General features: G+C 40.4%; 1 protein-coding gene and 1 pseudogene across 3 annotated transcripts in view; one reads left to right on the plus strand and one right to left on the minus strand.

The window, feature by feature from the left end:
- Positions 1 to 2,294: 2,294 nt before the first annotated feature.
- Positions 2,295 to 3,885, minus strand: LOC461221 (importin subunit alpha-1-like; annotated as a pseudogene).
- A 6,200-nt stretch (positions 3,886 to 10,085) lies between these two features.
- The window catches only part of ANTXR2 (ANTXR cell adhesion molecule 2), a 159,937-nt gene continuing 148,707 nt past the window's right edge, over positions 10,086 to 21,315 (plus strand). For 2 of the 3 annotated variants that reach the window (XM_009447677.4, XM_009447676.4), the window contains exons 1-3: positions 10,098 to 11,017; positions 11,768 to 11,839; positions 13,913 to 13,984. In XM_009447677.4, the coding sequence (XP_009445952.2) occupies positions 10,866 to 11,017; positions 11,768 to 11,839; positions 13,913 to 13,984 (296 nt within the window). In that variant the 5' untranslated portion in view covers positions 10,098 to 10,865. Of the gene's footprint in view, positions 11,018 to 11,767; positions 11,840 to 13,912; positions 13,985 to 21,315 lie in introns of all 3 variants that reach the window. The other variant, XM_001145172.6, reaches the window with a different exon arrangement.

The following is a 21,315-nucleotide window of genomic DNA, read 5'->3' on the forward strand; positions in this document are numbered from 1 at the left end:
AATATTATCCTAGATTTTTCTTATTGGAGCTCTTCAATCTGACTTCTACAACTTTTGGTCATGCCCCATCATTCTTTGAATACCTCTTACTTTCTGGGACAAGATAGTCTAAGTTCATAGATTCCTGACTCACTTTGAATTTAAACATATCTTTAAGAATTCCTAGTTCGCTTCAGTGGAGAGTGACATTTAAAACTAAGAAATAAGCATCATGTATGCCCATTGCTGCTGTTGTTCTCAGTCTATCTAAGTAGACAGAGCTATATATCTGCATATACATGTACACACACACACACACACACACATATATATACTGTGTATACTGTGTTTTACATATATACACATAGCAGTCTCTTTGGTTTTGCTTTTTGAGGTTTCAGTTATCCACAGTCAACTGCAGTCTGAAAATATTAAATAGAAAATTCCAGAAATAACAATTCATACGTTTTAAATTGCACACTGTTTTGAGTAGCCTGATGAAGTCACACACTGCCCTGCACTATCCCTCTCAGGAGGTGACTCATCCCTTTGTGTAGCATATCCACCCTGTATATACTACCTGCCTGATGGTCACTCAGTAGCTGTCTCGATTACCAGATCAACTATCCTAGTATAGGTATCATAATGCTTGTGTTCAAGGAGCCCTTGTTTTATTTTTATTACAGTAAATTGCTGTAATTTTTCTATTTTATCATTAGTTGTTGTTAATCTCTTACTATGCTTGATTTACAAATTAAAGTTTATCATAGGTATGTATGTACAGGCAAAACAAGTATATACAAGGCTTGGTACTATCCTTGGTTCAGACAACCACTGCAGGACTTGAAATATATTTTCTGTAGATAAGGGGGAAGGACTACTGCATCTGCACATATACTCACATCTATATCTGTAATTATATATATGAATTCACACTAATATCTCCAATTGCAAGCTAGCACCACAGGATTTATTCTAGATTTTTCAATTTCATTATTTACAGCTTTCTTCTCTGATGGTAACTCCCATTATCTATACTAGTTTGACTTAATCCCTCACTATGGTCTGAAAGTTTATATTTCCCCCAAAATCACATGTTGAAACCTAATCCCCAATGTCATAGTATCTGGGCTGGAGCCTTTGGGAGGTCATGCAGGTGAAGCCCTCATGAATGGGATTAGTGTCCTTTTAAAAGAGGTCCTAGAGAGTTGCTTTGCCCCTTCTGCCATCTGAGGACACAGTGACAAGATGGCTGACCATGAACCAGGAAGACGATCCTCATCAGATGTCAAATCTGCTCGCATCTTGATCTTGGACTTCCCAGCTTCCAGAACTGTGAGAAATAAATTTCTGTTGTTTGCAAGCCATGTAGTTTATGGTATTTTGTTAGAGCAGCCTGAAGGGATGAAAGCATTTCCTGAGTGAACCAATTTCTCATCACCACTGTTGCCCTCTCCAACACAGATTCTCTCATTCTGCTTAAGTTCTGACATGAGCACCACCTTGCACTTTCACTCAGGATCTGGCCCCAGTCACGAGCTGCCTCTTCCTACCCTGGGTGGACATCCTCCTCATCTTGCTTGAATCTCTACCTGTGGCCTCAGGCTTCACATACCTTTTCCCTCCACGTCGAAGCCTTTCCTTCTCTCTCTCAAGCTCTGACACGCTGCACTAGGTTGCCACCTAGGCAACCCGCCTGGGCTATGACACGCTATGCTGCGTGTCAGTCTGTCAGTCACTCCTTTGACAAGCTTCTCCCTTTCCCGAAGACCCCCTTACCCTGGTTGGGTTTATATACCTCAGCTGGGCTCTCTCCCTGACCAGAATTCTTCTTCAAATGCTTGGGTTCTTGTACCCTGTGCTCTGCTGCAACAGCCCTACTCACTCTTCTCATGCTCTGGCATCCTGAGACAGCTTCTGCCTTCCAGTGTTGACTCTCTCTCTCCCTGTTCATCCTCTGACACCCTGCGTGGGGATGACCCCCTGCATGGAGGTCCATGTTTGGGCTCCAAATACTCCACAGTGAACTTTCCCCCATGCAGAAGTCCTCCTGATTTTTTTTTTTTTTGAAGTAAAGGGTGGACTTTATTGTTTATTTATAGGATGCTGCAAGATAAGAAATTCCACACAGAAATAAGAAACCCATTCAGAGGACAAGCTTCCTACAGTATGTACAGTTGGAACTGTTCAAGTATAGTTTCAGTGTAAAAAGTGCTACAATAACCAACCACATTTAAAAAGAGTTCTTAGTAGAGAAACAGTAAGACAAAATACCAAATATAGTACACAACAAATACATACCTCAGCTACATTATCTAAAAGTTAAAGGTTCCAGGAGTCCCATTCTGAACTTGGAAGGTATAGCCTTCAGAGTTAGTTTCTGGCACAGCATTTTGATCTTCCTCTTCCTCTACCAAGAAATTCTTCTCAATTAAGCTTAACAAAGCCTTATACACAGACTCATTTTCATGGTTTTGTAGAGCCTCAATTTTGTCTAAGCCTCCACATTCTTCCATCATTATACTAAGTTTCTCAGTTTCACCTAGTTTCTCAGCAGCCTGAAAGATGTTCAAAATGGCATCCAGGATAACCAGAATAACCTTGGTATCTTTTGAAGTTAAGAGGTTCATCAGTGGTTTTATTAGGCCACAATGAATGAGGTATACAGCCTGTTCAACTGTTCCACCACTGGTATGGTTGGTCATGGCCCCATACAGCTTCCTTTTGTGTCTTTAAAATCTGCCTTAGAGAGAACATTGTGAGGAACGGGACTAATCCATGATTCACAACTTGCTGTATCTCATCCTGAGGGTCAGCTGTGATGTTTGACATTGTCCATGTACCTTCCTTCTGAAAGTTAGTTTTGGAGTTGACGAGCAGGTTGGGAAAGACAGCAAGAGCTCCTGCATCGATCACAACCTGAGTCTCTTCATCTGTACCAGTGACAATATTCCCTATGGGTCTTAGTGCAGGAGTCACAGTTGGCAATTCAGAAGCTCCTAGAAGCTTCACAAGTTGGGGCAGAACTCCTGTTTTCAAGAACATATCAATTCGTTTACTTGGACCATCAGTAAGGTAGGAAATAGCCCAACAGCTATCTGCTAATACTTCTGGATCATCATGATGCAGGAGCCAAACTAAGGTAGAAAGAATTTGCTCAACAGCATCTAACTGGGGTGCAGGATTCTTGTAGCAGCAGAGGATTGAAAGTGTCCAGGTAAGATGACATAAGTAACCACATACTAAAGATGACATATCGGGAACTGCAAGAAGAGCCAAGAGTGGGTCAACTGCACCATACTTAATAACCAAGTCTCGGAAAACTAAACCATCACCTGCAATGTTTCCTAGAGCCCATACAGCTTGTTCACTGATGTGAGCATGGGGAGACGCTAACAGAGAAATGAATGCTGGGATGGCACCTCCATCTACCACAGCTTTGGTTTATTCTGATGTCCCAGAAGCAATGTTAGCGAGTGCCCAAGCAGATTCAAACTGAATGGGACTACAATCAGTTCTGCCCAAGAAGGACACAAATTTTGGAATCAAACCAGCCCAGATTATGTTGCCTATGGGGGGCTGTTTTTCTCTAGAAAGTGGTTTCATGGCAGCTTGAGTAGCTTGGAGCTGACTTTCCACATTGTTGCTATTTGTGCCTTTGACAATGTCATCAACAGACCAATTTACAGTGCCCTGGTTTTTGCGGTTTTTCTCCAGCGGAGAAGCAGCAACATCAGGAAATGAGCTTGCATTTCTCCTCTTCAGCATCTGGTCATTCCTCTTAGCTTTCCTCAGCTTCACATTGACTTCTATTCTGCGACACCTCATTTCTGTACTGTCTTTTCACTTGTTCTTGAATCTGTTAAGTCGGGCAACTGGTATATTAGCATTCTCGTTGGTAGACATGGTTGTGAGACAAAGGGAGGAAAGCTGCAAAGCAGGCCCAGGGTTCTGCAGGAAGCGACGCAGGGATCGGCGGCTGTGGGGCGGCTACGCTCAAAGCGTCCACTTCGACTCAGCTCAAAGAAGTGTTGTCCTCCTGATCTTAATTAGGGTCAGAAACGTCACCTCCTTCCCACCACCAGGTAATCTGCTCACTGGCTTATTTCTCTATTCCTCATGCTGGGCCACCTTCCCACGTAGACACTTTCCTCACCCTTCTCAGTCTCCAATGCTCCATGCCAGGCTGTCCTTCCCTGCACCATGGGGACACTCTCCTCGCCCTGCTTGGCTTTTGGCACATTGCTTGGACTACTTTACTTAGCTCTGCACCACCCTAGCACCCAGTGCTTGGCCCACCTAATGGCTTTTGACCTGAATTGTTCAGTGAGAATAGAAGGCAAGAGAAAGAGGAGATAGCATTTGACACCTAGAACACAGTATCAGGGAAATGTGAGTACAAAACGAGGTAAATCCAAAAGATATACTTGTGCATAGGAGGGGAACAGTGACTCTCAAGGTTTCTCTGGAGCATCAAGTATATGAAGGGACTAGACTTGTTGAGGTGAGGATACAAAGCTAAGTTGTAATGCTATTGTGGAGGGCCTTCCATTGTTAGGAAACCACATTCCATTGCAGTAACTAGGTAGGTGATTAATATGATTGGTTTTATGCTTCAGGGGACTAATTATATTGAAATATGGAGAAGGTATAGGAAGAACAGAATACTGTTAGAGCAATTCCTTCGAGAATTGAGAAACTGACCTGCACCAGAGCTAAGGTAGAAGGCATGAGAGAAGTGATGCAGTTACATGACTTTATCATTCTAGGATGCCAATCCAAGCCTGAGCTGCTTTGTGAAGGTCTGACATTGCACATGAGATAGGACTTTCAACAAACTAGCTGCCAGGTGTCTTGGCCTTTTTTGGATATTCTAGATGCTGTGGTTGTAGGTGCTGTAGTTGCATCACCTAGATTCCTCCTTCAGGGCTGAAACACTAATTTCCCCACAGCCAGGATTTTGCTGTTGACAGCTCACAACTGAGTCCCTCCTCATAACTGCCCCAAGTCAAAAGAAGCTGCCATTGCTTAAGGTTATGCCTTTCCCCTGTAGAGTGGAAGCCCACATTTAGTGAGTGATCCATGAGGGGTAACAAACGCTGGCTCCCTTGTCTCACTCAATTCAGGACAACTATGAAAGGCTATCACAGCTCCAGAGTTACCTTTGGTGGTTGCCTGAAGCCTCCTTCAGAATTCCAACATGGTTCAAGTTTCTCTCTGACAGTTCCTGCTTCCCTCATCCCTTCGTTGAGGTTTTGCTGCATGCCTCAATATATCTCCTGCATGCAAATTTCTGAATCTCAAGTCTGTTTCTGAGAAACTCAATTTGAGACACATTTGATCCCAAATGCAGATGTTAGTAATCATTCTCTAACATTAGCTAGCACCCCCTATTGTCATACATAGAGATATTAATTTAGAGGCAATTGCACCTTCCAAAGGCATTTTATTCACTCTCAGGAACTAGTTCAGACATTGACGAAATCTAGTTCTTTAATGACTATGCCTGATAAAAGTTGAAATAAGCTTTATCACTTATAGGTAGTGAAGATTTATTTTCTTCCTCTGAATCACTGTAGATATCATATAATGAATCATTTCCCATGTGACATGAATATGAATCATTTTCAGTATGGTACTCAACTTCCGGGAGAGTCACGTCTGTAGTCGTGTATGCCACAAAAGATGTCTACTTGCAAATAATATAGATTATATAATTTTTTACACATAAAGAATACTTTTATTGTTGTTGCTTATTTGCCTTTCTGTTAGTTTATTTGTTGGGGTATGGGGTGATGGAAATAAATTCACTACAGGAGATTGAAAATGCAAACTGCTTGAGAATAGAAAGTCTAACATTTGTGCTTAAAACATTATCTGATACATAGTAGGTATCAGTAAACATTCATTAAGTATAATAAAAGACCAGTAAATAAGTAATTAAATATAATTTAACGTGTAGTCCATTGGAGCTCTGCAGGTAGGAAAAAAAGGACAATGAGAGGGGGGTCTAGTGAAGACTTTAAATCATCAAGTGTCAATCTCAAGCTATTCTAACTGCATTAAAATGAATTTAACATGTTTTGGGGTTCATTAGCATTTTTATTAATAAGTTTGATTTATTTATTTATTTATTAAGAAGTTTGATTTAATACAAAGAATAATTTTCAAAGAGTGGGGGCATTCATGGATTGTAAAGCCAAATAATTCAGTGGAAATACAAATAATTTGATAAAAGAGACTTTTTTAGATTTATTTACCTACATAATGCAGTATAGAGTCTCTTTTTCTCTCTCTCTCTTAAAAAATCTGCATTATCCCTCCCATTCTTGATGTCAGATTGAAAGTTAAGCAGGGTCCCAGCATGACTGTCATGGTACAAAAGTCAGTTTGAAACCTTACCTGGCTATTCTCCAGCTGATACAATTCCCAGAGTGCTCTCACTGATGAAGGAGAAGGGAAAGTACTGCTGTTGCTACCACTTCTTTTTCATGGCTTGGAGAGATTTTCATGTCTGCTTTTGCTTTCATCTTCCCTCATTATTGCTTAGGAAAAGAATGACCAACAGTTTTGCTTGCCAGGAACTATCCCAGGGACTGCCCTAGTTTTAGCATGGAAAGTCCCATGTCCATGAGACTGAAGACACCCCTCAGTCTGTGACAAATTAGAACACTTGGTTGCCCCAGTAATTAATGATCTTCTGATTAATTTTTATTAAATGAAAGTGATTTGATTAGTTATTGGTCTGAGGCCATTTTTTGCTTTGCTGTAGATCTTACATGAGCAAGTCAGTGAGATGCAAAATGCTCCAGGACTGGGATGAATTCTTTACCCAAGCAAACAGATAAACAAAAGAGTGCTACTATTTTTCTGGTATGTCAATATTCTCTGCCAGCCTTGTACTCAAGAAAGAAGAACTGAGTGGGAGTACTCTCAGAAGGCCTGGAAATTTTGAGGAAGAATGAGTTTTAAATTGAGGTATTTTGCTTTAGTTTGAACCTAGGACAAGATGGATTCTTAGACCAGTTTGGGAAGTCCCAGAAGATGAGCAGGTAATTAGTCAAGACTAGGGATAAAGGAAACCAACAAATTTGAGTTTAAAATACTTCCTTAGGAGGATAGAGTACATGGTTAGTATCATGTCTCATATTTCTTTGCCTTCTGTCTCCTTCTAACATGAAACCAATTGTCACTTTTTTGGGGGGATACATTTTTTCCCCAGATTTTATTCAATAACATGCCGATGTGGCATATAATATCTTTGATTCTGTCTTAAGATTAAAGTTGAAAATGGAAACCAGTTTCAACCAGCAATGAATACAAAACCTTGAAACTTGAACAAGCTGTTGATACAAATTTCCTGAAAATGTCAGCCTGTTTCAGTTCTCTTATGGGAAGACAGGGAGATTTATGTATTCAGGTTGGACCGAAATGTGAAATGAGAAGTGGCAACACATACCTGGAGACTGGAGGGCTGCAGAAGTAATCAGAATTTTAGAACCTCAAGAAAAGATGAAGCCAAGGAGGACAGAATTAAGGTGCTTTAAGGACTTTCTTAATTAGTCTCAGGACTAATTAAGGACTTGCTTCTAGTGCTTAATTATTTGAAAATTATGAAGGCTGTATGTTTCCTTCTTACAAAAGTAAAAGTTATCTTCCATCTAGCTAGCCCCTTGCCCCTCAGTATCTTCCTCACTCCATCAGGTAAAAAGTGGCAGATTGATGCAGTTGATAGTGGTGGAATTTCCATCCCCAAGTGACCAGTTGGCAAAGAGTGAGAAGGGATGTTAGCCACCCTCCATTCAATCTTTGACATTTGTAATGAGCATATTTTCAAAATGGAGGTCTGCCAGTATATATTAAAGTTTTCATCCATTCATAACTCTCAGGTTAGTTGCTATAGTGATGATGGTCCAAGGTACCATTTTATTTTGCCTTTGTTAAAATAGAGATGATAAGACTGACAGAATGTACTCTGTGTTCATAAGACACCAAATTATAAACAAGACCTAAGACCATGCCAGGCAAAGGTCAAGTAACACATTCCTACACTTAAAAAATAAACTATATTCTAACTGCCAAAAGGGTTTTCTTTTTCTCTAGCATCTAAACAAACACTGGCCTCCAGATAAGCAATATTGAAACAATTGCATCTTACTGACTGCAAGACACTAATTAATTAATCCTCCACCCCTACTCCTGTTCCACAAGCCATAACTACAGCTTTGACTGGACAAGAGACTGATTTTAATAACTCTCCTGATAAGAGACCACTGACCGTAGACTGGTTCTGGTTGGTTTACAGAGGCTGTGGCACTGAGTGCCTTCATGTCTTCTGTTTCACCTTTTGACAAATAGGGCCTAATTATAATACATTTAATTGTTAAGTCTCCACCTCAAAGTGAACATGAGACATATGCAACTTGCATGTTTGCTTACTATTCATGTTTGCTTACTAAGCATGCATGTTGCATAGGTCCCATGTTCACTTTGATGTGGAAACTTAACCCACCTGCTTCAGAAATATGCATAGTTCATGTACCCCTTGCTTCAGAAATATTCATAGTTCCTCCTATAACCTGTTGAATATGTATACTTGGCCAACTCATTTAGCATAAATTCCTGTTCCACCCTTTCCTCCCTCAAAGTGCCTGCTTTTTGTCTCTGCCAGAGGCTACACTTCCCAGCCTGTCAAGATGTCCAGCCTGCAGCTGTAACCCTTTATAAGAAATGAAGTTCTCCTTTCCAAATTTATGAACCTCAGGATTGTTTGTCAACATGTTGCTACTGCAATAGTCTCCTAACTGCTCTCCCTGTTGTCACTGTTGCTAACTCCAAATTCATTGTCTCATTGCAGCCAGAATGATCTTTGAAAAACACAGATCATATCAATTCATCTGCCACTCCACTCCTGGGCTTAAACCCCTCTAATAACCTCCTGTCACACTCAATATTAAATATCTGAATTCCTTATCTCAGTAAACAAAGCCTCACATAATCTGGCCCTTGCCTATTTCTCTTACATCGTCTTACCTGCAAAGCTCCAGCTACACAGTTTTTTATTTCTTTTTTGAATATGCTAAGCTAATGTCTATGGACCTTTGCAGTAACTCCAAATGTTTCCCCTTAGAGCTCTTGGAATGACTGGGTCTTTTTTGTTAGTCACCGAGTCTGTCATTCTTTATCATCACAATATTTTAAATTTCTACAAGCCACCTTTCCAATATGGACATTTTTTTCCTTGCTATGTATTTATTTCTTATTGTCTGTTTTCACTCTTCAGCCAGACTGTCAGCTTCATGAAAGCAAGGGCTTGTTATCTTGTTCTGTGCACTAACCTCCACTTCTGGAACAGTGCCTAGCAAATAATAGGCACTCAATGAATCTTTGTTAAAGTAACTAATTTTTATCTTCAAAGAGCTGACATATCTGGTTGTATATCAAATATAATAAATGAAAAGTTAAATACATATGGCAACAAACAGAAGAGATGTATATGTAAGTACTACATAAAGTATTGATTTTGTTAAAAATGAAAAGGTAGTTAGGTTCTAAAAGCCAGTTTTGACTAAGGGAGGGCGGAAGTCACAGAGGTGGGGGGAAGAGAGAGGAGGGAGAGCAGAACTAGTAGACAGAGGATTTGTGCACAAACTTGAGTGCTTGCACAAGTTTTGCAAAGGAGACCTAGCTTGCCCAAAGCTGAAATTCTCCAAAACTGGAGCTTGCAGGGAAATGACAGTGGGCTGAAATATTTTGAGGTACAACTTTCCACTCCCAAAGAGGCCTGCTATCCCCTCCCACTCCCCACTCCGGCCTTTCCTTGGCTTGGCTTTTTTTAAAGAAAAAACAAAAACAAAAAAGCTAAGCAGGTTTCTTTAGAAAAAAAAGAGGAAGTTCATAAAGAGTGTTTGTGGTAGTAGGGGGTGGGGTGGAGTGAGGAGTGAGGAGGCCGTCACCTCCCATGGAATCCTTAGTCTTGGGTTTGTAAACCACGCATAGGGGCTGTTTTAGCACAGCTGCTAAAATAGGCCAGGCCTGCAGGATATACGGGTATGTTTAGTTTCTAGATAACTTTTGTTTTTCTAAACTCCTTCTTCCCTTTCCCAAATCTGGCAAGCGTTAGTCATCTTCAACTCGGCAGGAACCCACAAGTGTGCGTGTGTGGCTCGGAGGCTTCAGCTGGGGCCCCGCCCTCGTCCCCAGGCGCACACTGACACACGCAGCCCAGACCCGGCCCGAGCGCGCTCCTGGCCTCGGCGTGGCTTCTCTCCAGCCGGGAGTCCCAGGGCCAGCTAGCCTCCTCCCCTAAAGGGGACGGCCTGTCAGCGCAGTGCCAGAGTCCAGCACCGGGAGGAAAGTTTCGGAGTGCGGAGGGAGTTGGGGCGGCCGGAGGAGAAGGGTCTCCACTCCTAGTTTGTTCTGCCGTCGCCGCGTCCCAGGGACCCCTTGTCCCGAAGCGCACGGCAGCGGGGGGAACTTCAGCCCTCCAGGCGGGGTGGGTTCCAGGTCCGGGTCCCAGGCGGGCGCTGGAGGCTCGGCCCCAGGCCGGAGAGGAACTCCTTTCGCGAGCTGTCGCCGTGGGCCCGCATTGTCTGCAGGAACTCTCCGGAATCGGGAGGGGGAGGACTGGATCGCGCTTCCACTGGGATTCGTCAAGAGTTCCGGCGGCAGCTGCGGCGGTGGCGGAGACTCCCTTTGTCCTCTCAGGACCTCCCTCTCTCCCTCCCTCTGTCAGCTGGTGGGTCCCGCTGCCGCAGGCGCCGGCGCCTCAGCTGCTCGCCGCCCCCCACCCCAGAGTGCGTGCCGGGTGACTCCCGCCACCTTTGCGACCCTCCTGAGCTTAGGGGACTGCGAGCGGGAGGGAGTCGCAGGCCCCCGGCCGCAGGATGGTGGCGGAGCGGTCCCCGGCCCGCAGCCCCGGGAGCTGGCTGTTCCCGGGGCTGTGGCTGTTGGTGCTCAGCGGTCCCGGGGGGCTGCTGCGCGCCCAGGAGCAGCCCTCCTGCAGAAGAGCCTTTGATCTCTACTTCGTCCTGGACAAGTGAGTGTGCGAGGGAGGTCCAGGGTCTTCTGGTGAGGGCCGCACTGGATCAGCTGGGGCTGAGGCTGAGATGCGTGTGCGCACCCCGGGGAGTGGTGTTGGAAACCCGCGGAGGGGTGCCCTGTTGCTGTCTTCTTTCAAAGGGCAAGCGCGTTCGGATCTGTGTGGGCGGAGATCAGCGGGGTGGGCGGTAGTGATTGGAGCCCCGGGCTACTTGGCTCTTTGGGGAGTTGGGGTATTCACTGTTTGCCAGTCTTTGGGCCTCTTGGGAAATGGGAGTGTGGCCTCTTGCGGGCCACGCTCCATCGGCCACAGAGTCCTTACCCACCTCCTCGACCCTGCTCGTACGCAGGCTAAAGTTTGCCTGGTGTTATCCTAATCATAGCGCTTTCATTGGAGGCAGGAAAAGCCTAGGGTTAACATGCCTAATGTGGTTTGCATTTCCTGCGAAGAAAGGCTTTTGTGTTTACTCTGAAGAGCTGGGTTCCACTCTAAACAATTAGGCAGGTATTTACCCACCCCAGAAAACGGGCTGACTTCTTCTTCTTTTTTTTTTGACGGAGTCTTGCTCTGGGGCTGACTTCTTTAACTCTGGGTACCACCAAAGTTTCAGCTACAGATACCCTTACTTAGCTTGAAGAAGAGGCCAGGTGCCCCCATGTTCGTGGCATTGAAGAAGGAACCATTTCAAAATGTTTACTTTTCAGTTCCGTGTTTTGTTTCTCTGATCAGTTCAATTTCATCTTTCAGGTCTGGGAGTGTGGCAAATAACTGGATTGAAATTTATAATTTCGTACAGCAACTTGCGGAGAGATTTGTGAGGTATCTTTCTTACTTTACTTTTCTAGGCAGTGGAGAAGTAGAGCAAAGTGTAGAATTTCCCTTTTCTGAAACCTTTTGTAGGAAAATCTTTTCCTGAAATGTTACTTTTAAGTGCCTCAAGGTCGTATTGCACACATGCTGTTATTAGGACAGCCCTTCAGTCCTTGAGGGCTTATTTCATCTGGATCCCAGAAACTTGGCTCAGACTCTGGGGAAGCATCTTCAAATACTATTCCAAATGTCTTTTTCTTTCCGAATTTTCATCTGTTTTGAATTTCAGTTATGCTTTCTCATAATTTATCACATTAAAAAATAAATTTTATGTGAATAGTATCCATAATATATTTTTCTTTCCACACATTTCTTAGCATTATAGAGGCCTTCATTAAAACAAACAAAAAGTGTTGGAAAACTTCAAATGAACATGTGTTAATAACCCGCTACCAGAAAAGGCACTTGTGTGTGTGTTTAAAGCAACGACTTGTGTTTACACAATGTGTGGGTGTGTGGTTGGTTTAAAATTTAACTGTTCTATATATGCAATAAGCATCACCAGGAAAGACTGGTTTCCTCTCCTATAAAAAGCATTACTGGTATGAAATCCAGCTTACTCTCTTATTTAGAGGTAACTAGGAATTAGTGGCATCTCCTATTTAAAAATAACCTCAGGACACTAGGCTTTTGAGGCTTTTTTTTTTCCTTCTTTTTTTTTTAAAGAAAAAATGCAATGAGCAAACACAAGTTTATCAAGATAATGGAAAGGACATGAATAGGAACTGTATCATTAAATATTGCTTCTTTCAGTCTTGTTAGCCCAAATGTTTTCTGTAAAACAGGCTTGGATGATCAAAACATTTTGAAAGTCATGTTGCAAGTAACTTCAAACAATCTGTAGAGGCCTAGGCAATCCTTGCTTTCAGTTATTGGCAGCAGTAAAGTTATCCCTATAAAAATGTATGCCTGTCCATGTTCAATCATCAGTCCCTTGCTTAAGAAGCCAAGTTTAACACTCATTTCTGGACAGGGTCTGAGGTAAAACTGTCTAGGAAAGAAAAACAAACAAGATCCTATGTCCCTAAATGTCAAAGGCAGAACAGACAGTTGTTTATAAATTTTCTAATTTAATCCTTCAATGTGAAAAGGGTGTCATGTAGATTTTGATCAAAAGCAATGAATCACATCACTACAACATTTTAAAGAAGCAAGCTCTTATCTTAACTCATTGATCTGGTTTTTAAGTTGGAATTCTATAATACACAGTTGTCTGGCTCAAGCCTAGTTGCTCAATTACTAATAATACATTGTAGGAAGTGAATAAGGGGTGACTAAAGAAGAGACTGACTTTTAAAATATGTAGAAGCCTTTGAGAGGATTCTGATTTTCAGTTTATAGATTCTAGTTTCATATCTTCAGTTTTGAATCTTAGTAGTAGTTGCAGAGAGTGTCCGAGAAGCAAGAACCATTCTGTGAGAGACATGCCTAAAACTTGAAAGATAGCTGACTGGGGCACTTGTTGCCAATGGAAAATAGCATGTTTGAGACTTAGAAAATAAAAAATGCCTAAGCAGAAAGTGATTTATTGTTTCTTTCACATTTTCCATGACTCTTTAAGTAGTCTTACTTCAGGATGACTTTTTTATAGACTCATATCATAGTTATGGTCATTAAGTCAAACTGGGTACTCTCCACCCATAAGTATTGATAACCATAATCATTTTGAAGGGCCTGGCCACCTTTAAAGGAAATGTTGTAGAAAACCAAGGGAAGAGGAATTTTCTACGAAAGAATTTTACATCAGCTTAGAATTTATCTTTCCAGTTAGTCTCTTTCTAAATGCAAGTCCTTATGGGTCATGGAGGAGTATGTGAGTGCTGGGAAGCATTGACTAAATCCAAAATGACTTATGCAACAATGTTAAGCAGAGTTCGTCTATTTACTTAGGGAATGTCATTTAAAAGAAGCCTGGACCATTCAGTGAGACCAATTTTAAATGAAACTCCCTAACTATACATCTGTATCGTATCAATATTTCTTTTTAAAAATGTTTTAACTGCCTCTTTTCTTATTTTGCAGCCCTGAAATGAGATTATCTTTCATTGTGTTTTCTTCTCAAGCAAGTATTATTTTGCCATTAACTGGAGACAGGTTAGTGCATTATCATTTCACTGCAGGCTTTTAGTAGAGATGAATTTTAAAGGCATGATTGATATTTCCAAGTGGTGATTCAGGCCTCTCAGTGGAATCAAGCAGATGCACAGACAATTCAGTTCTCTAATAGAAGGGAAAGGAGGTATGAGTAATATAAAAGAGCAGTTAATCTGAAAATCAATATCATTTATAGTGGCTGTGGAATGTGCAGTGAAATCTAGATCCCTGTCTTAGTTGTATATTCACCACTTCCTACCTTCCCCGGCCTCTCTGTTACTGTAAGCAGTTCTACATTTTTCTTGTTTAGATATAATATATTAATCAACCAGGAATTTGAAGAACATTGAGGGGGAGAAAGATATGGATCCTTTTGGATAATTTCCTAGATTCAGTAGCCATCCTGGATTTCTCGTCTTTCTCTGAGGTCCATTGATGCTGAATATATTCACCTTTATAAGGGAACTTAGTATATATCAATATGTATACCAATATATCTCTATATCTATCTACCTATCTATCTAATCTCCTTAGTGCTTTTTAAAAGGTGTCTTTTCCAGACCAATGTCACAGTATTTCATATGACCATTTCTGTGTCATTCAAACAGTGTCAATGACAAGTTAGAAATAGTCATTGATATATTTTATGTTATTTTTATTTTTTGAGACAGAGTCTCTTTCTGTTGCCCAGGCTGGAGTGCAGTGGTGCTATCTTGGCTCACTGCAGCCCCCACCTCCCAGGTTCAAGCAATTCTCATGCTTCAGCCTCCCGAGTAGCTGGGATTATAGGCACATGCCACCACACCTGGCCAATTTTTGTATTTTTTTAGTAGAGACGGGGGTTTCACTGTATTGGCCAGGTTGATCTTGAACTCCCAACCTCAAGAGATCTGCCTGCCTTGACCTCCCAAAGTTCTGGGATTATAGGTGTGAGCCACCACGCCCCACCTCACTGACATATTTTAAAGAATGGGATCCATAGTGGGAGGGAGCTTTTATTCTTCATTTTTATGTCTACTTTATTTAACAGAGTACGTAAGCCAGTTTTTGGTCAATAAATTCTTGTTGAATGAATGAATGAGTGGTTTCCTGTTATTTTGAAATAAAATTTTTCTTAACTGTAGTTTTAGCAAGGGAAGCTGGTGTACTTTGTTTTGCATGATATGTGAATTTCTGAAAAGTTAACTGTAAAAACAGTTTTTTGTAAATTAAGTTTTCCCTTGAAAAGGTCAAGAAATCATAATATCTAAAGGAACTGGGGGAGAGAACTTATTTATGATTCACTTAATTGATTTAGAAAATTATCCATATAAGATTTTAATCTTTGTGCTTTTAGTTTTCCTTTTCCTAGAGAGGAAAATCTCTCTGCAGATGCTGAGTGCAGCCTAGGATCTTGTCTTCCCATTGATACTTCTCCTTTCTTTCTTCTTTTTAAATTTAATTTAATTTTAATTTTAAGTTCTGGGATACATGCGCAGGGCATGCAGTTTTGTTACATAGGTAAACGTGTGCCGTGGTAGTTTGCTGCATCTATCAACCCATCACATGCATTAGCTATCTATCCTGATGCTCTTTCTCCCCTGCACCCCTCACAGGCCCCAGTGTGCGTTGTTCCCCTCCCTGTGTTCATGTGTTCTCATTGTTCAGCTTCCACTTACAAGAACATGCAGTGTTTGGTTTTCTGTTCCTGTGTTAGTTTGCTGAGGATAATGGCCCTCCTTACTTTCTTGTGTGGATGAGAATCTCATCAGGAGCCAGAGCCATGGTAGTCCACAACCCGTGTATGGCAGCTTTCTATGCTCAGTGATTTAACAGTTCTCGCCTTTATGAAAATAAATTTTCTCCATTGCCCAGCTTAATTTCCAAAGTAACAGCTTTGTATCTAGCCAATCCAAAAAAAAAAAAAGAACCATTTTAACATTTATGGCATTCCTATATATAGAAAAACACTTAGCATCATGCCAGGCTTGTAGAAACTCTCAGTCATTGATAGCTGCAAACATTGTGCCAGGTTCTTTGCTAGACACTTTGCATATGGTTCCTCAGCACTTTGAAGATGAAGTGTAGGTCACTGGGTGACCAGATTGGTATTGCTTAGATACTCATGGAAGGGGTTTAAATCTTTAACCCATGTTAGTGATTCTTCTTTCATCATTGGTTGAATCTAATAGGGGAGACACTGAAATAGGTTACAGAAGAGGCCTTTCTTTCTTTTTTTTTTTTTGTGAGACAGAGTCTCGTTCTGTTGCCCAGGCTGGAGTGCAATGGCATGATCTTGGCTCACTGCAAGCTCCACCTCCCAGGTTCACACCATTCTCCTGCCTCAGCCTCCCGCGTAGCTGGGACTACAGGCGCCCGCCACCACGCCCGGCTAATTTTTTGTATTTTTTAGTAGAGACGGGGTTTCACCGTGTTACCCGGGATGGTCTGGATCTCCTGATCTCCTGACCTCGTGATCCGTCCGCCTCGGCCTCCCAAAGTGCTGGGAGTACAGGCGTGAGCCACTGCACCTGACCAGAAGAGGCCTTTCTTTCAAGAGGCAGCATAATGCTGCAGCTAAGAGTCACTAGACCAAATCAACCTGCGTGTAAATCCTGGCTTTCCAATTTACTAGCCAAATGGTCAAGGACAAGTTGCTTAACCTCTTTATGCTTCTTCTTTTTTCATCTATATAATGACGGCAATGATGATGATGATGATAGTAATACCTACCCCATAAAATTGTTACGTGAATGAAAGTTGATGAATGTGAAGTATTTAGAACAGAGTCTGGTATATAAGTTTTCAAGAGATAAAGGCTTTATCACTATTATTATCATCTGGAGCTAGGCAGTATACAGTATTTTAATGATCAGAGAAGAAATCATGCTTACATAAAGAAAATATTGCCCTTCTTAAAAGGATTTATAATATTCCAAAAGGAATTTTAATAACACTACTTGTAACTTGTTTTATACATAGTTGGTTCCTCTGTCTCTTCCTAAATATAAACACTTTAAGTTTTAATAAATTTCACTATTTGTGGCATTTTTAATTAGTTTGGGGTGGCAGAAAATAACACTGAGAATGCCTAGGCTAGAGTTCCAGTTTTGCCACTGACTGATTTGGAAACTTGGGGCAAATTGTATACCAGTGTATCAGTTTTATGTCCATAAGGTGCAGGACATAAAATCTTCCATGTTTGAGTTATTGTGAAGATCAAAATAAGATAATGTATATAAAGTTACCTTGTATAGCATAGAACAACCTCCAATAAAGGACATTATTTTCTTCTTCTATATTGCTATTTTACTAATTTTATTTAATTAAATCAGTAACTTCTCAAGTTTCTATGGTCCTCTATATTTGGATATAGGGTCACTTTTCCTCCATTACACACTTTTAAGTGTGAAGAAACAATTTGCATGTTATATGCAGATCAGTAAACAAATGATTCTACAACTATTGTGAATCTTTGTTTCAAAGCCTAGAAATTGGAATTCTGCATATAAACTATTAAAATCTTGATGTTATATATTACAATCACAAATAGATCAGAGTGTGTGAGGAAAGGTTAAGCAAAGAAAACCAAAGGTTAAGCACTGCAGGTTTCACAATTTTGTTTCTAGCACTCATAATTCTTCACAATCTTGTTAAATAAGTAGCTCTTTCATGTTTCTCAGAGTGTTGCTCAAGATTCTTAGTAGAGATGAGGCAAGATTAGAAGGTAGTAAATACTTACCGTAGGGCTGTGTCTTCTGTTATGCTTTCAGCATGGCATCCGGTACTATGTAAATGCATGAATAAAGTAATAAACATGCCAAAAAATGATGTTATGCATTTTATATACTCGTAACTTAAAAACCTTATTCTTTTAAATACTTTAATTTGAAACACTGCCTTCTTTTCTCTTGCTCTCTTGATTTTTACCCTCCATATGTCTGTTAGTCCATTCCTCCACCTACCCACCCACCTACCTAAAGACTTGCTTATCTTATATTCAATGCATTGTGTACTGTGGAACCTGGGGTAACACAAAGATAAGTAATCTAGTGTGTGTGTGAGTAGAGGTATACACATACACATAAATAGCCCAGGGATGTATTATAGGGTTAGGTAAGAGAAAAATGCCAAGTGTTGATTCAGTATGGAAATACCCAGCCTTTCAATAGTAGAGAATTTGGAATCAAGACTAATTAAAAAGTATTTTTAGTTATTATTTTGCATAATTGGGGATAGTGAATTAAGCTCAGTTCTGTTAAATGTTATGCTAATACTGTAACAGAGATTTAGTTGAAAACATTTATTGAACAATTATTATGCACCAGGCAGTGTGCAAAATACTTCCCATGCATTGCTTCACTTAATCCTCATATGAACTTCCTGTAATAGATACTGTTATTACCTGGACTTTACAAATGAAGAAATCAAAACTGACAATGATAAAGCGGCTTGTCCAAGCACACACAGTTAACAAGTTGCAAGCAGTATATTGGCTATAATAATCTTTTAAAGTTAAAGCCGATATTCCACTCTCATGCTTAAAACAATTTCATCACTTAGACTGGAAAGCCAGTGTTTCCCAAAGGCCTAAACACCCCATCCTAGTGCCCCAGCCAGTCCTCTCCTGCAACATCATGTGGCACAGTCTAGCTCAAGTGGTCTTCTTTCCATTCCCTGAACAGACCAAGCTTGTTTCCACATTAGGACCCTTGCTCTTTCTTTGCTGCAGATCTGCCCCTACCTGGCTCGTTCTCCTCATTTAGGTTTCATCTTACATGCCACCTTTTCTGAGAAGCCTTGCCTGGCCAGCAGGTCTAAAGGAACCCCACCTCTCCTCCCCAGTAATCTCTTACAATACTATATTTGGTTATCACATTTTCAAGTGGTTCTGTTGGTTAATTTATTTTTATCTTGATGACTCTAATGTAAACATGAAAGCAGGAGTCCTCATTTGTCTTGCTCCCCCATGTATCCCAACACCTAGAATAGAGCCTGATGCTCAGTAGATGCTCCATAAATATTTGTTGAATGAGTGATTGAGCTGATATGACTTCAGAACCTTAGTTATTAGCTGCCATCATAGATTCTTTTTTTGTGATTATACCACATAATAATCTTATATTTGCTATTTTTCTTATTCCTACTCTTACAAATCAGTTATAAATATTTACAACTCCCTTTCGTTACACTTGCCCCCAACCTGAAAATGTCTTATAATTGTTTGACCTGAGCACAATAATCAATTACTTGGGGAAAAAAGTCTTCTGTAGGCAGACTTGTAGGAAATTATAGAAAAGTCAATTAATTTTGGACAATATACACATTTCTATTATTTGAAATTTTTTTTCTAATTTCTTAAAAGCTGAATTAAAAATTTACTTGTGGAAAAATTGTTCTTTATGTACAGTAAGTAACTTGTTAATTGGTACATTCATTTTAGAGGAAGCTTGGTAGTATCTATAAAAGTCTAGAAGGTTCCTTTCAGTAAGTCTACTTTTTGGGACTATGTCCTACTGAAACACTAGCATTAGCATGGAAAGGTAGGTCTAAATACAAAATTGGATACTGCAACATTGTACATAATGGTGAAAAACTGTATTCAATCTAAATGCTTATCAATTGATGATACTATAATTAAATTAGAACATATACATAGGATGGAATACTATGCAATTATTAAGTAATAGGAAAGTGTGTACATATTTACAAGAGAATATATAAGAGATATACTAAGTGTAAAAGCAAGTAGCAGACACTCTTAGTATGATTTTATTTTTATAAAATAAAAAGAAAACAAAATCCCTGTTTATATGGTGAGGGGGGTGTATGTGATTGAAAATGCAAGAAAAGAAGTCTAGAGAACATACAACAAATTGTTAACAATGACACTGTCTTAGGCATGATATTGAAGGTGGGAAAAACCTTCACAATTTTAATTTATATATATATATGTGGTTTGATTTTATTTCAACAAGAATGTATTGTTTATAAAAAAATGGAATGCTGAAATTAATGTTACTATCTTGGAATCAAAATGGAATTCAGAGGTTGGAAACAAGAAGCATTCAGGAATAGAGCATATTCAACCATTACTATGGAGAGTCCTGAGGTTTTTTGTTAATGAAAGGACCAGGATTGGACCTTGGGTGGAATAGGCATAGGAGCTACATACTAGCTGTGTGACTTCTAACAAATTACTTACCCTCTTGCTGCCCAATTCCTGGGCCAGTTAATAAGAGTGAATTATTCCTACCATACAGCAATCTTGAGAAAAGTATAATGCGTGAGAAGGACTAACTAAGGTTCTACACATAAAAAGAACACAATGGGTATTTATAACTTTATCAATTCACTTTTATTTCTTTGCTTCTATCGCCTACCTGCAACTAAACTACCTTTTAATTTTTTCTCATTTATAGTTTTTCATTTTTTTTTCATTTTTCTTTTCTTGTTGTTGCTTTGATGATTGGATAGGAAGGAGGCCAAGGCTAACATGGGGTTTGGCAGTTATCAGTGGACACCATCCTTATTTTCATCATGATGTACCAGGATTCGAGCAGATGTTTAAAGAAATTAAAGGACTATGCTCAAAGTGACACAGCTAAGCAGCTAGAGCCAGGGTTCACACCCAGGCCTGATGCTGTGCATGAGCACTTCACCACCACACTGTATTCACACTCTCTGGATTCTCCTTCTCCAGTTTTCAATCAGTGAGAATTAGTCACAACTCAAAAACATCGTCATTCCCTAAATTTATTCTATTCTTAAAAACCAGTGAGGGGGTGAAAAGATGAGACAATAGTTGGGTTAGCTAAAAAAAATTCCATTAGGCAAGTATTTACTCCTGTTCTGAAAAGTCTGTTTTGGCCACACATTGTGCTAAACCTGAGGGGTCCAGGCAGGGCAGCAACTCAGATTCTAGTGATGGACATGTTAGCAGTCACTTTCGCTGAAGTCCCACATCTGTTTTATGAGCATGTTCTAGAAAATTAAGTACATTGTTACTCATGCCTGGGAGACAGACCTGGCACATGGAAGTGGTAAAATGCAGGGGTCGATTTTTCATGATTTAGTAAGGCAGTGAGTGGGAAAATGGAGTAAAAGTATGCAAAACGCAGCAGGCCTGAACTTCAGGTGTGAATTGAGTACCACATTTTGGTAGGTGCAGGCCAAATTGGAGAATATTTTTGACAAAATTCAGATTGTACAGGGTATTTTGTGAGCAGATATTTCTGGATCTATGACTGCTACCTTGGATTTGCTGGTCTGGACTCTGGACCACAGAAGCCTTGGCCTATGTTGGCATTAGAATGACATGTTAAATAAACAATAAGCATATTTTACATAGA

This window comes from Pan troglodytes, chromosome 3, assembly GCF_028858775.2.
Source record: "Pan troglodytes isolate AG18354 chromosome 3, NHGRI_mPanTro3-v2.0_pri, whole genome shotgun sequence".
Lineage (NCBI taxonomy): Eukaryota > Metazoa > Chordata > Mammalia > Primates > Hominidae > Pan > Pan troglodytes.